The sequence below is a fragment of the Anomalospiza imberbis genome, chromosome 5 (genome assembly GCF_031753505.1).
Source record: "Anomalospiza imberbis isolate Cuckoo-Finch-1a 21T00152 chromosome 5, ASM3175350v1, whole genome shotgun sequence".
NCBI classification, from domain to species: domain Eukaryota; kingdom Metazoa; phylum Chordata; class Aves; order Passeriformes; family Viduidae; genus Anomalospiza; species Anomalospiza imberbis.
The window spans coordinates 58,371,226-58,386,208 of NC_089685.1; the positions used below are offsets into that span (position 1 = coordinate 58,371,226).

Here is a 14,983-nt window from a genome sequence, read left to right on the forward strand (position 1 = left end):
ACAAGCCAAGAGCCTTAGTGTGAAGTGTTGCTCCATCTCTGTAATCAGGTGTTCAGTGTTACTCAAATGAAGTAATTTATGCTCATTTATTTCACGTGCATGAAACCCACAACAGTACTGTCTCTGTGCCAATTAAATTATGCATGATACAGCTCTCTTTCTTACAGTTCATATGGTTGGGGTTTAATATATAAGTAATTTGTGGGTATTTCAGGATGGGTGGAGTTTTTTATTCTGGATTTTTTTGGACCTTTGTACTTAACCCAAAAAGGCAGACTTCTTAGATGGAGCACCCCATCCCATTTTACAGTTTGAACTCTATCACCTCTAAGAGTCCTACCTTAGTTTCAAATGCTTTGTTGGTAGGGTCTGCTTTCTGTACATCTGTTGACTGCAAACACAGGCAAAACACTCTTCAGGGTGGCCAGTTGGAAGAACAGAGCACGTCAGTGGGAGTTGGATGCAGCTGTCAGAGAGGCTGGCACATCCAGCAGGCTGGTAGCCCTCCAAAAAGCCCTGTGGCCAACTCGAGGGATCCTCCCTGGCCTCTGCAAGCAGATGCGTGTCAGGGAGGCAGCAGTGGGAGGAGCAGTAGCTGGCAAAGCTTGCAAGGCTTGATATGCTCAGCTGGGTAGAAATCTGTGCTGTGGAGCAGTGCCGGTGCAGAGTTCAAAACTGAGCTGTGAAATGTGGAAGGAGTTGCAGCATGTTGATGAGCAAAACCCTCTGAATTTGGAGGAAAAATCATGAAGTGGGAGGAAAATGGAGCGGTGAGGGGATACAAGTAGGTTTGCTCTTTGTTCAGTGCTTGTGTGTCTGTCTCTGGCATCAGCAGTGGTTGTGAGCCAGAGGTCACAGCAAAACCTCTGCCATGGAGGTGGGTGGGGAACCACAGCGTGGGGCAGAAATGCAGAGCAGTGGGGAGAAGGTGGGGGGAACACCTGGGGATCATAAAGGCATGAAGGCAGAAGGCAAAGGAGTATTTGTTGTTGCCCCGGCAGTGTGAGGGGGAGGGACATTGTGGAGGAGAAAGTGAGGAACGAGGGAAGGATTGAATAGGGAAAAGCGCCTGCTTTTGAGGGGGTGAATAAAGGTGATGAGGGAGACTCTGGACAGGAGGGAATTGAGAGAATAGCACTTGAGAAGAGGATCAGGAGGAGGAGATGGCAACCAGAAGCGGATGACGAGGGCAGAAGCTCAGCTTGTGGACCAGCAGAGGAAGTAGTTCCCAGGCATGTGTCTGCATTTCCTACCAGCTTGCAATATCCCAGGAGCCAGGATTTCATTTCTGTTCTCTTCAAAAGAGCACAAAAACAAGGGCAAGACTAATCTTGCAATAAAGCAATTTAATTTTATCTCAGGAAAAAAATATTTTAAAAAGCAATTCTAATTGAATGAGATTTCCTACAGTTTATTGACATGAATAATTAAAGTATTGTAAGTACACAGAATAACTGGAATTAACAAGTGTCTGTGTGCAGAGGAAAGGCTTACCCTACTCTCAGTTCTACCCAGCATCCTTGCATGGAGCAGTGTGACCAGGTGCTGAGCTGCTGGAGGCTTTGAGATCAGGGGATCAAATCTGTCCCATGGAAGACAACAGCTTGCAAATGAGACCTGTGTTATGCCCAGCACCTGTATTTCAGCTCACATCTTCTTAATTTCTTTACAGTCTGTCCTAGGTGAAGAAGAGATTCACAGAGTGAAAAACCTTGTATCATGTGGTATCTTTACCTTGCCCTACCCATGATGGTCCTCGTGTGTCTGCACCCTTTCTTTTTTCATGTCTTGTCAGTGTATTAGAAAAGACCATTTGGGTAAGCTGGGTCTCCCTGGGTGTGATAGAAGGTAGAAGAAAACTGGGAAGAGGTGGGATGGCAGACACAACCAGATGGGGAGGGCAGCACCATCTGGTGATGCTGCCACTGAGGAGTCCTTCTAGTCAGACAGGTGCAACTGGACTCATGGATGCTGCTCTGGTCCTGCCAAATCCTGCTTGCCTGGTGCTTTTGCTCTCATCTCCAGGCTCAGCAGGCAGCAGGCACTGGTCCTAGCTGGGACACGGCCTGGCTGGCCATAGCTAGGTGAGGCAGTGCCGCTGGCTATGGGGTACTCTTCCAGAAAATAGGAGGAAGAGGTGATGTTGCTGACTCAGGGAAAAAAAAAAAAAAGGGAGGTTTTGTCTACAGGACTTGGGAAGAGAATGTAAATAGACACCTAATTCTGCATCACAGTTACAGCAGTAATGCATGATTCCAAGGCTTAAAAAATTAATGTGAAACCTTATTCATTAAAATATAATGAACATGGCAGAAAGTTAAGGAACAACAATAAATCTGGTCTATATTATATTGGCATTTAGTATTCAGCAGTTGTAATTGCCTACTACAGTGTGTTTTAAAATAATGTAATTTCATTTGAAATGCTTGTTATATAGACAACATTGGGAAGAACTGAAGCACACCAAAAAATAATAGGATTTTAAACAGTAGTCTGACAGTATTTCACTGTTGAGTCTTCGAGAAAATATTTCACAGGACTTTTTTTTTTCCTTTTCCCCCCTGTTTTTTCCCTTGAAGTTTCCTGTATTTCTAGACCTGACCTAGCAGAGAAAGGGAGTAGATCTGTTTTTTTCAGCAAAATTTTGGGATTCTCCTAGATTTCTAGTTCTTCTCTTTCATTTCTTTCCTTTCAGATGGGAAAAAATAAGTAGATTGAATAGAAAAAAGACAGGAACATTAGGGAGAGCTTTTGCTGTGGAGATATCCCATGATACTGCGTTTTGACCTTTGAATATTTTTCCTAACTTCTTTATATGCATGTTTGTAATCCACAAAAATTTATGTTATATTTGACTGCATAATGCTCCAAGACACCTATTCATCATCCATCTAAAAATACCGCTGCTGGCTTGGAGACCAAATGCAGAAGGAATGAGGCTCATAACTGAAGGTCGTTGCTGTTTTTTGGGGTGAAGGAGAACCCTCTTTCTCTTGAGTGTGCACATAGGGGATGAGAAGGCAGAGCAGAGCCTTAAAGTGCACTGGCCAGCAATCCTGGCACCAAGAAATACTTGTCCTTAACTACCTTGGGTAAAGACTGTCAAGGTGTTAGTGTCTGATGTGGGACAACCACCCTGTGCTGACGTCTGTTTGTAGGGCTGCAGAAGGTTTTGTGTCTCAAGCAGCACAGGGAGATAAACCATGGCTTAGGATATCATCCAAAGCATCTCTTAGTGTATGTCTTCAGGTTAGAGCAAAAAACTTGGGGCTTGTTTTGGTGCAAAGATGGCCAGTCTCCTACAGCTTTCCTGGGTGAGAAGTTTGCCACCCAGACTTGTGCAAACCACAGTGACTGGTGCTGGTATCACTCTGAGTGTGAACCACAATGAATAATCATTTTCATTTTAAACTGTGATAATCTGAAGATGTGATTTCAACACTGCTGATATCAGAGGTTTTTTGCTTTTGAATGGTGTTTAACTTAGAGCAGTCCCCAGATGTGATGTTCAGGCTGGTATTTCCTCCCTGTCACCACTCAGGTCTCAGCAAGGTTTTCCTTTCTGCCATTGGAAAAATGCCACCCTCCATCCCCTTTTTTCATTCCACATCATCCTCTTTTTGCATCCACAGTGCTGAATGTATATATTTCCAAAATAAAAGCCTCCCAGTGGATCTTGGCACCCTTTTAGGGATGAAAGGAAGGGTTACTGCTCAAGTGTAAGTAGGAATGTGATTGCACATACTGATACTGTTTTTCATTTCTCCTCACAGCCCCAGCTGAGGAGATGATGAAAGTCTGCATCCCCTCCCTTGCCGTTTCATCTAGTCTCAATCCTCTGCAGCCAACAGGAAGGAGCGCTGCAGGAGCCATGCAAATGCGTTCATGTGCTCTAAAGAAGAGGTTAAACCTAGGGTTAGAAGCAAATGCCAGGGTAAAGGTGCTTGCTGGAAGGGTGACATCTGAAGGAGTGTTGTCATAAGCGCTCTGCTAATTTACTGCCAGAACAAGAGCCCTGTTTGTCAGATGTATTTCTCAGACTAAGCAGCACTGTAGAGTAAGACCAAGCTGATTCCCTGTGATCGGTTTGGTTCATGGTGCACAGTGCTGAGCTAAGCAGAGGTACTAGGCCAAACCTGCTATTGAGGGGGAAGTGCTCCCTTCAGCATAGTGTTTGGCCATAGACTGACAGCCTGTGTATCACCTCTCCAGATACAGTGATGCTTTTCCCAGTTTTCAAGGGCCCTCCACTGGGTTATTGCCCAAGGTCTCTAGGTTCTTGCTCACCTATTTTCTGGGTGTCTGATTAGCAACTCCTCCTTGCTGATATCCACACATCATCCAGTCTGTGTGTGAAAGTTAGAAGCTGTTGAGATGCTCCTCAACTGAGAAAGCCCCCCCAGCAGAGAACAGAAGGCAGATGAATGTTAAAGTTAAATGGTAGGTATTTTCTTACCTCTGTTAAGGGCTGCCTGGTTGCAGGCTTCCCTATTTGCTACCCCATTCTCCTTGCTGCCCTCTCTGAGTGATGGACTGCAGCCTCCATTCACTGCCTGCATCTGTGCACAGGGAGGGGTTGTGGGTTACTTAATAGTCCTAAACAACATCTTGCTTTTCTTCTCTTCCCCTGGTACCCACTGTCATCAGCCATAAAACAATACATTTATTTGTCAGGTGGGATGAAACGTGAGGGAGGATAATTAGAATGTACCAGGTTATACTCTACTCAGGCTTTGTCTTCCCTTTGACTGCCCTGTTGACTGAGGGGGTGGATTTCTGTCTTGGGTAACAAGGGCAGATTGTCTTTTTGGTTGTCTGGGTCCTGAGCTCCTTTGGGGGCTCCCTGCCTGCCTCCACAGGTGAGACTTAGCCACCATTGCCTTTCCTGGGGACAAGCCCAGGGTGGTTTTGTTCCTCCAGGTCTTTCACCTCCTGTGTTTAAGCCCACTCAGGTTTGATGCTTAGAGGCCAAAGGCATCACTGTGGTGGCTGGGGTGGGCCCCATTGTAGACCACATTTGAGGTACAGACTTCTGTTCCCTCTGAACCCCTGCATCACAGCACACTTGGGATTCAAATGGCATTTTCCTTTCTTGCAGTCCCCCTCGTCCCTGCTGTGCAGAGCACAGGCAATTGGTCAGGTCAGGGTGAGCACTCTCAGCTGGCCTGCTCAGCCATGGGGGCTCTTAAATTCTGTTTGAGGACATGAGTCTATGTCAGGCCAGAGAAAATCTGGGAATGATGGTCCATAAGGCAGTGGTGTTCTGCAGAGTGAAGGCTCTGCATTAGGTTGGCACACAAATAGCTCATCCGAGTCAAAGCTTGTTTTGTTTGAAGTTGATGTGGCTTAAGGGGAATCAGACACAAACATCACGCTTGCCATGTCAGATTGGAGAGTCCAAATGTGTAAGTGTTGTTATAATAGGTGTGTGAACTTGAGAGGGTTTAATTATTATTGTGGCTTTTTTATGGGACGTATCCAATCCCTAATTTATCAGTCTTCAAAGGCGTTGCAAACGCTAAATTGCATGCAAACACTTACTCTGTAATATAAATAGAAGGTTCTTGTGATGGTGGGGTAAGTGAAGATAAAAAGAGTAAATGATCTGTGGGAGGCCACAGGGAAGCCACTGCCAGAAAATGGGCTGCTTGCATCCTGGTTGTGTTTTCTCAGTTCTGAATCTGGGGCCACAGTTCCTTCTTTTGCTCTTGAGTGGAAGAGATTAATGGCTTTTAGGAGAAGAAAAGGTTGCCTGTGGTACCAGATAGGTGCATAGTGTGGGACAGCAGAGCTGGGGAGGTTTCTGCAAGGTGAACTCAACAATGAATTTGTTGCACATTGGATGCCCCACTGACTGTGAGTTATGGCACCCCAAGCAGGCCCACAGCCTGAGGCAGCTGGAATAAAATCTGGAATATACAGTGTGCCAAGAACAACTTAACTTTTTTATGTTTGAAGATACTTTGTGCTAAGAGCATGCACACTGTGAAATACATTCTGCACACTTTCTAGTGTGCAGCCACTCTTATCTCTGTGCACAACCCTTTCCTGGTATAGATGAGTAGTGTTCAGTTAACAATAGAAAACCTCACAATAAATCATTTGAGGATGGGTTTTGCTCAAGCAGTTTTGGCTCAGCTGACTTTTGAAACGTGGAGATTGATGTACCACTGGAGGCAGAGGAACGTGGAAGAACAGCCCAGCTGGAATTGAGAGTGTAGGGATGGCTCAGGTGGCTGAGGGTGACCTGGGACAGGAGACACAGCTCAACTGCTCATATTCACCTGCAGTGATGTGCTGACAGGTGTGTGTTGGGGTAAACTGCACCAATGTGCCCCTTTGGTGCAGAAACCAGAGATAACAGGAGGTAGAAAGGGAAAGAGACTTAGCTACGCTTCGGAAAGGATGCAGAATGGCTGTGGCTACAGCAGTCTGATTAGATAGACCATGGTTTATTGTCAGGGTTATAAATTCATGTTTCCAATACAGTCTCCCCAGAGCTGGTTGTGAGCAAAACCACAGATCCAGGACTTTTGTATTGAAGTGTGAAATGAATCTAGGTCAAGAAAATGAGTTTTGCACCTGGCTCACATGCTTGTAAGGGGGGAATCTACTGACCATGACTTGAAGTTGGCATCTAGAATGCAGCTCCCTGATGCGTACTCCTTTTCATGGTCTGGGCAGGACACAGGCGGTTGTTAAGGGCTCTGAAAGACAGACACAGCTCCTGCCTATGGCTCTGGCCTGCTCTTTGCAGGAGGAAATATTCACCCAGGAAGCACAGCAAAGCAGTAATGCTGCTGCTATCAACATGCCCTAAAAAAATGAGAGTTGGATGGTGGGTGCTGCTGAAATTGGCTGGGAGAAAGGAGTTCATGGGATACTACAATGCCCCACTACAGGACATGATTCCCAAGTGCAGACTACACATGTAGGAGTCAAGGACAGCTGGAAATATGACCAGACCAGTGCTATCAGACTGGTGGGTGCTGCCTGCACAATGCTGTTGTGCTAAAAACATGGTGTCCTGCTGCTTCTCAGAGTGCCCCAGCAGGGCACCAGGTGGAAGACAGCTGCCGTGGAAACAGAGGCTCCTCTCTCTCCCCTGGGTTTCGAAGGAAAAACACAGGTCAAAGAACTGCGTGGTTCATTTTCAGTGTGCAAAGACATCATTGCTAAGTTGTTCTGGTAGTTTTAGGACATGCTTTTGGAAAAAGAAAAGCGTGAGGTAGGTGTCATAAGGAGGGGCTGCGTAAGGATCTGTCCGTGTCATTCACGTCAGGGCTGTGGCTCTGCAGGCATACACTCAGCTGAATGGTTTTGGCTCTGGCAGTTATTCGGTCTGAAAATAGTTAGGCTGCTCCTAGGCAGGCAGGATAGCATCATCAGGTCCATCATGATAGATCAGAAAATCCCACAGGAAGCTTCTCAGACATGGGCATTGGGTATCTGCCATTTTCTTTCTCTTCTTTCTTTTTTGCCTTCCTCTGCACCCCCCACCCCCAAGTACAGAATTGGAAACAGATGTGTTATTCTTTGAACACCAGGCTCTAACACAGTAAAAGCAGTGTTAATAGCTTTTACTGAAGCCAAACACGGTTAAAAAAAAATGCTTCACTGGTCACTGTGGAGAGGACTTAGGCTGAAGCTGCCCACTTGCATGCTGTATGTTGTTGTTTTGTGTTGTATTGCACCCCCATGCAGATGGGAGCAGCTCTACTTTGCCTGTCACATCATATCTGTGGCTTGAAGTCAGTGAAGCTGTTCCCTAAATATTCAGTGTTGCCTTAAACCAGGCCCGTATGACAACATGTGCATTACATAATATTTTCAGTCTTTAAATCAAATGTATGCGGGCCTTGCGTTCACCGACTGCGCTGAACTGCGAGCAGCAGCGGTGGGCGAGCCCCGCTTCAGTTATGGGCAGGGTGAAATGCTGGCAGCTGCCGTGGCAGCTCTGCACACGCTGCGGTGCAGAGGTGCTTTCCTGGGTTTTGGTAGCTGGTGTGCGAGGCACGGTCTTTCTCCTCTGGGCTGACAAGCTCCAGTGTGGATCTGCATTCCTGGAGCCCTTCCCCATCCGGAATCAGTGTCAGCCTGGGGCTTGCCACTGCCTTTGCTGCCCTCTGGGAGCCTGTCCTCTAGTTGTGGCTTCCAAGCTTTGGCAACAAAAATGTCCTGAAATGTCCTCCCACTTCGCTGTTCTTTTTCATTTTTCTTATGTTTACCCTGCACAATGTGATGTTTTCATCTCCCTGGCTGTGCCTGCAAAGCAGTTTGTGCGTTGGCTCATTTGGCTTATGTTGCATAAATTATGGAAGTTTTCACTGAATTTAATTTTAAAACAAAATAAAATTGGCAAGCTCTCTTGTCAGACAGATCATCTCCCCAGTCTGTTCTTCAGGTGGTGGTAAAGGGTGAGAATTTGATCAATGGAGGGCAAGGCAGGGATCCCTGCCAAGCCCGTTTGGTCATGATGCCACAGCCATCAGGAACCTCATTCATGGAGTCACAAGGTCAATGCAGCTGCTGGGAATTTTATTTTAGATGTGTTCTTTCTGGAAATGATGCACCAAGGAATTTATTGGCCTTTCAGATGTGTTCAGCTGATACAGCCGAGACATATTTTCAGGGCCAAGAAAAAACAGAAAAGCCAGCAGTGCTGTGAGCAGGTAACCTGCCCTTGCAGAGCCTTTCTGTGCTGAGTACAGCCCTGAACAGCAGAGGTGGCTGACACTGATGAAGGGATAGCACAGACTTGTGAAGGAGGCTTATCTTTCTGTGCTTGGCCATAAATTAATTAATAAATTAATTAATAAATAAATAAATTATTAAATTAATAAATAAAGGTTGCCCTCATTGTTCAGACATAGCACAGCTTTTACAGCTGGCAAGGAGATCATGTGTACTTTGGGTTTCCCAGTTGAGGCTGGAGTTGGCTGATTGCTGGAGAGCTGACCAGTGAGTCCCATCATGAAGCTGATTTCACATCTGTGGTCTTTGGGGTGCCTTGGAATCAAAGAGAGTCTCAACTCTTGGTATATTCTTAGGAAGGAAATGGAGAAGCAAAAGCATATTTGCAAGGAACAGTAGAAAGAGCAAAACCTGGTAGGGGTTCAAGACAACACACACACACACACCTAGAACCAGATGTTGCACTGTGCTACATTTTACAGAGTTTGCCTAAGTGCTGCTGTGCAGTGTGTGCATGTGCCTGTCAGCTTCCCCGTGCCTTCTTGGCACTGATCCTGGAGAACAGATACGCTGAGGCACGGTCTCTGCCCTGGAGAATTGTTGCTGTAACTGGATGCGGCTGAAGGAGGCAAAGGGCACTGGGGCATGTATCGGATTGTTCGAGGTTCCGCTGTGGAGTAAAACAGAGCAGTGATTCCTGTCCTTCCTCTACAACTCTGCCCACTGGGTACCAATATAATGGGGCTTTCTATGCTTGCTTACTGTTGTCTGTGAAGCTCAGTGTTTTACAGGTAGTGATTATTTAGGCTTTGAGTTGCCCCAAAGAAATAAGTCAACTTACTGGTAAAGAAATGTTACAATAATTGTTAATGCAGAAATTATTTCAAATGTTAACAGAGAAAACGTAGCAAAGGCAAAAGAAATATCTAGCCATCAGTTCTCGGTATAATGTAATTAAATGAGGCTTAAATAGAAAAAGCATTAATTCAGCTTTGAACGGTATGAATTGTTTGGGTTTTTTTAGGAAGCAGTAGAGGAAATATATAATAAAAGAATGAACTCCTAGTCATATTGATATGGATTGGAGTTTTGCCTTTCAGCAAGGCATGAGTTTCTCCAGCCTTTCAGCAGCAGTGATGCTTAGCTGCCTGTCCTGCTCACATCATTCTTGCTGCTGCTTTCCCTTCTTATTCACTGTGCAGCTTCCTCTGGTCCTGAGTGTGTCATTGAGGTCACATCACCCCAGCGCTCAGGGAGAAGTGGGATGAAGTAATGCTGCTGCCAGAATCTGGGCTGAAATTTTATCTTAATTTTTATTCATCATTCATGACAGAAGTCAGAGGCATTCTCTAGTGCCTGCTGTCTCAATCCACTGAAATGAGACTGGCTGTGTGCTAAACTTTACCCACGTTCTTCAGTGCTGCGATGGCTTGGGTTTGAAAAGGCTGAATTTAGTGTGTGTCTCCCTTTTTCTCTGCCTTTGCTATTATTTTTAAAGTTGGATGTTGCAGCCAGCATTTCTACGCAATTTTTTTGCCATCTGGAGAAAAAGAGAGAAATTTACTATCAACAAGGCTGCTAGCAGTTAAATTGACCTGTGCTCGACTTGGCAGTGCACATCTGCTGTGACTAGAGTGGGCTGAGTGAAGGAGGTCCCAAAGTTTCCTGCTGCTTCTGGTTGTCTGCAGATAGCCTTGTGCAGGACTGGGGAGTCATCTCAGAGGCACATCTGTTTCTTCTGCAGACCTGATCCTGCATACTTTCCACATGCACAGTTTCTCTTGGAAATTATGAGCATGCGAGGCTGCAAGATTGGTCCTATCATGGCAATTTCCTGGCAGAGGGAAAAGACAGAAGCTATTTTTAAATGAAAGCTTTGAATCAGAAGACTATTGCAGAGTGAAGCAAAAAATTTGTGTCAAAACCCTGAAATCATGGACTTTGCAGTTTCCTCGTGCCAGTGGTTTTCTTCTCTTCATGGTTTTAAGGCTACATCTTTGGAGGATTGGGCTGAGATTTTTAAGTGAGACATTTCTATTCTCCCTGGTACGCATTATCACTGCAGCAGCAGCATTTTCTGTGTGAGTCAGGCTGGAGAGAGGTGTTCAAAGGGGTGGGACTTCAAAAAAACCTGTAGTTCAGCCATGCACTGTTCTCCTTTAAGTCTGCCCAGGAGTTCATTATTTATCCCCCACAATTGGTCTTATGCTCCTACTTTGGTGTACATCTTAAACTTTTTCTTCCAAGTTTGTGTTCAGTGGTCACTTGGGAAAAGCAAGTAAGAGAAAGTGCGTGACTTCTTAACAGTGGAAAATTATGTCCTCTTTTTCTCATCACTTGCTTTTGTATAGCTTAAGAATGACCCAAAGGGCTCTTGCTCAGATTTTAATTTAAAACAAACCAACTGATTTGATTCGAGATCCTTATTTCCCCCCAAAGCACTCTCAGAGTGATTTGAACATGTGAAAAAAAGGCAGTTTAAACCACAATTGTCTCCCTGCCTTTGATAGAGTGGCCACCAGTCAATAGACATAAAATTCACTGCCTCAGAGAGAGATGCTTTAGTTAATTAGTTACAATCAGTGTTGTGCTAAGAGACTGCGCTGCTGCCTGCCCATGTATTTGCCTGGTAATCTCACTTGCTGGCTTTGCTGATACCAGTCCACATGTTGTGGCTGGATTCCTATATCTGCCTTGTGAGGGAGTGCCCCAAACTAAATTGATGCAGGGGGGGCAACGAGAATCTTCCTCTGTGTCCTCTTCTGTGCTCTGGAAACCTGGGGGGCCAGGTGAGCCTACTTCATAGGTTTTGTTTTTCTGCTAACCTGAAGTTTTCCAGGCCTAGCCTGGACTTAAAAAATTAACTTTGGTTGCACCTTCTTTATATTGTCTTTTAGCGATATTTCCCCCTTTTTTTCTTCACCCACATGCTCATTCACGTCTTCCTGCAGAGCTTTGTGCGTTATCTGACTGCCTCCTTCCTCATTTCTGAGGGGCTGGAATTCACTGCCCCTCTGACCGGGAGCATGCAGCTTTTGGTGCCACCCTGCATGGTCATTTTTTGGGTCTGTGGGGTTTTAGCATCCTCCAGAGGCTGCTAAGTAGGTAAGTGTGACCCTGGCTCAGCATGCCAGCTCTTGTGGTGGTGCTGAGATGGGCCAGCCTGATGCTGCCCACACCACCATCCGTGCAGAAACACATCTCCTGCAGGCCTTTGTGGGCTTGTCTGCAGCCTGGGTATGTCACACCAAACCACTTAAACCACCAGGAAAAGTTCAGCCTGGTGGTGAGTAACACCCAGAATGCTGTCCTACCTTCTACTGTTTGCATAGGTGAGGTTAAATGGAAGGGAAGACCAACCCAGCCTGCCTTTCAGTTTGCAGCTCGGGAGAGGCAGCTGAACAGCCCGGCATTCAGCTGGCTCTTGCTCTTTTCCAGGTGACCTGGTGTCTCGGGCGATGCACCACCTGCAGCCCCTCAATGCCAAGCAGCACGGGAACGGGACACCCATGCACCAGAAGCAGGGATCCTTCTACTGGGAGCCGGAGGCTCTGTACACCCTTTGCTACTTCATGCACTGTCCACAGATGGAGTGGGAAAACCCCAACGTGGAGCCCTCGAAAGTCACTCTGCAGACTGAGAGGTAAGAGCCTCTGCATGGTGCTTGGTGTCGTAGTGGGGATGTTTTGTTAATAAATCAGCCTGGCTGGCTAATTGCTAATTACAGGCTGCGCGCGAGAGGCTGCGGAGCAGTCTGCTTCGGTTTAGGATCACCTCCTTGAAATCCGCTTCTCTCCCCGAACTGCTGCGTGGCTGAACCAATATATATCAAAAGTGACACCCAGTGGCTACAGACAGCAAATTGGTTCCAGATGTGCACTTGGGAGAGATTTCCTTTTCCTTTCGTTGTTGCTCAGCTATTCTGTGTTTTGGAAAAGAAAATGAGAACTTCTATTTCTGGCCTAGCAGGTTTGGGTTTTAAATGTGTTTTTTTCCCCTGCGTGTTAATAGGGCTCAACAGCTGTGATTGGGGAAGTGGAAAATGAATAGAGTAGTGTGTAGAAAGGAGAAGTCATTAAAGATGCTGGGCTCCTGCTGCACTGAGTAACGGGGCACAGGAGTGACCTGGGGGCTGCCCTGGCCAGGGATGTGGCAAGTGCCAGCTGTGCTGCTCTTGTCCCTGCTGCAGGGATGGGCAGGGCCTGGCAGCTGCGCCTCTAGCCCTGTCCTCACTCAGGGTCTGATGTAAGTGAGAAGGAGATGCCTCTGAAGCTGGCAGTCTGGGTGGCCAGCCCAGGGGACAGATTGCTGACCAAGAAAATAAATCCATCTCCCATGAAAAGCCCAGCAAACCCTCTTTTAAAACATGTCTCCAGCTGTGTGCTGGGGCACTCTGTGCTGCTTCCCTGCCACACTCACACCAGCCCTAAACCAGGCATCACCAGTACAGAGGTGAGAGGAGTGGCTGGTGCTTAGAAGGTGCTGGATATGAATTTTTAGGATGGGTATTGTGGTGATGCAAATGCAAGCTGGTTTGTCAGGCTGGGCTCCACATTTACATCCCAGAGTATGTATGGCAGTGTATATGCGAGCCAAACTCTGATCTGCACGTATGGGGCTTGGCTGTTGTTGCAGGATGAGGTCTGCATCTCAAAAACAGCATTTGAGGGTCTCATTGAGTATGTACTTGTAAATGGTATATAATATGATATATTAATTGAAATAGTTTTTTACTAGTTGCAGAAGAGAGCACACAAGATGAAATTCTGGCATTAATGATGTTACTGGGAATTTTGCCATTTGCCTTTGGATGGCATTTTGTTTCTTTTCAAGTTTGGGTCGCTCTGTGAGCGTGTTGTCACTTTTTGTTCTGCTATTTCCAAAGTATGAAAAAAAACAGAAGGGAAATGACAAGAATCCAGAATTTTCTCTATTTTTTAATTGTTTTTAATGTCATGACTTGTCATCCCGTCTTGCTATTGTGGAAGGCCTAACTCATGTCCAGGAGTGGTTAGTATGCACAAAAAAAATTTAAAAAAATTAGAATATACTCTCACCTGATCTGTAGTTCCCATCTGTGGGAATAATGCCACTGGAAATATAGGGGTGAATAAAGCTAAGCCTCTGGTTTTGTAAGATTACTTCAGACTTTGCTGTGCAAAAGTGAAAAAGGGCAGGGATATTTGAAAAATCACTCTCAGCGTTTGCTTTAATAGGTTTTCCTTTCTCTGAGGTTGCCTTAATACATGTCCTCTTCATTAGAGCTCTTGAAACCCTGGTTATTTGAAGCAATTGTTCTTGCCTTTATTTTGAGCCCTGTGTCTGGCAGGACGCCTTCCCTTGGCAGGGCAGTGAACGACTGCGGCGTGCGGCGAGGGCCAGAGCAAGTACTCGGTGTTATTGCCAAGAGCCTGTGGTCACCTCTGGAAGGAGCAGATACATCTCCTGCTGCCTAATCAAACACGCATTAGTACTTAGTGCTGGAGTGGGAGTGGTGCAGGGCTGAGTGTGAGCCCGGACATTCCCATGGAGCTGAGCTCTGGAGTTTCACCAGCTGGATGGAACCACCCTGTGCTGCTCAGGGAGGAGAACAGTGAGGCTGACTTATCACTAGTGCTCTGAGGAGCCTTCCTACCCATTTCCTGTGTTTTGTTTTTTTACAGGCAGTCATGCTTTGTGGTCCATGACTTATCTCTGGTGGTTTCCATGATGGGGTTTTGTGAGTTGCAGGGAGTTGGGTTTGTTAAACATGACACTTTTACATGCAAAATATTTGCAAGATTTGTGACATATCTGTTGCTGTTTGCTCTCCAGCTGCAGCAATTGCTTTTATTTTTAAGAAGCCCAGAAGGAAGCAAGAAGGTCTAGATATCTTTCCCCATCCTTGGCCTCTCTGTGCAGAGAAGCCAGGACAGTGTGGATCTGGCTGTAAAGGCAGTATTTTCATGAACTAGGGGTTGTCCTTGGCTCTTTGTAAAGCCAACCTGGCTACTGTCTTGGCCCCCTCCTCTCTGACAGTGCAAGCCCAGGCTAGAGAGGATTGTGATGCAGCCAAAGATGCAGCCAAAGAATTCTCCCAGCACTTGCAGGGCTTGATGGCACCATGAGACCATCCTGTTCTTCCCACTCATCTCCAGCCCACCTGGATGTTGGCTGTGAACCAGGCTGAACTGCAAAGGCTGCACACGTCCTCCTGCAGAGGCTGGATGTGAGAGGGGAATCCAGTATGGTGGCATTGCTGCCTGGCTTAGCACTTTCCAGCTCAGAAAGTACCTCCCTCAGAGCCTTG

The 14,983-nt window shown here is 46.2% G+C and overlaps 1 protein-coding gene across 4 annotated transcripts in view; it reads left to right on the forward strand.

The window, feature by feature from the left end:
- Nucleotides 1-14,983, forward strand: part of ABTB3 (ankyrin repeat and BTB domain containing 3) — a 164,217-nt gene that overhangs the window by 95,123 nt on the left and 54,111 nt on the right. For all 4 annotated transcript variants that reach the window (XM_068191077.1, XM_068191076.1, XM_068191074.1 and 1 more), the window contains exon 3: nt 12,133-12,337. In XM_068191077.1, the coding sequence (XP_068047178.1) occupies nt 12,133-12,337 (205 nt within the window). The remainder of the gene's footprint in view (nt 1-12,132; nt 12,338-14,983) is intronic.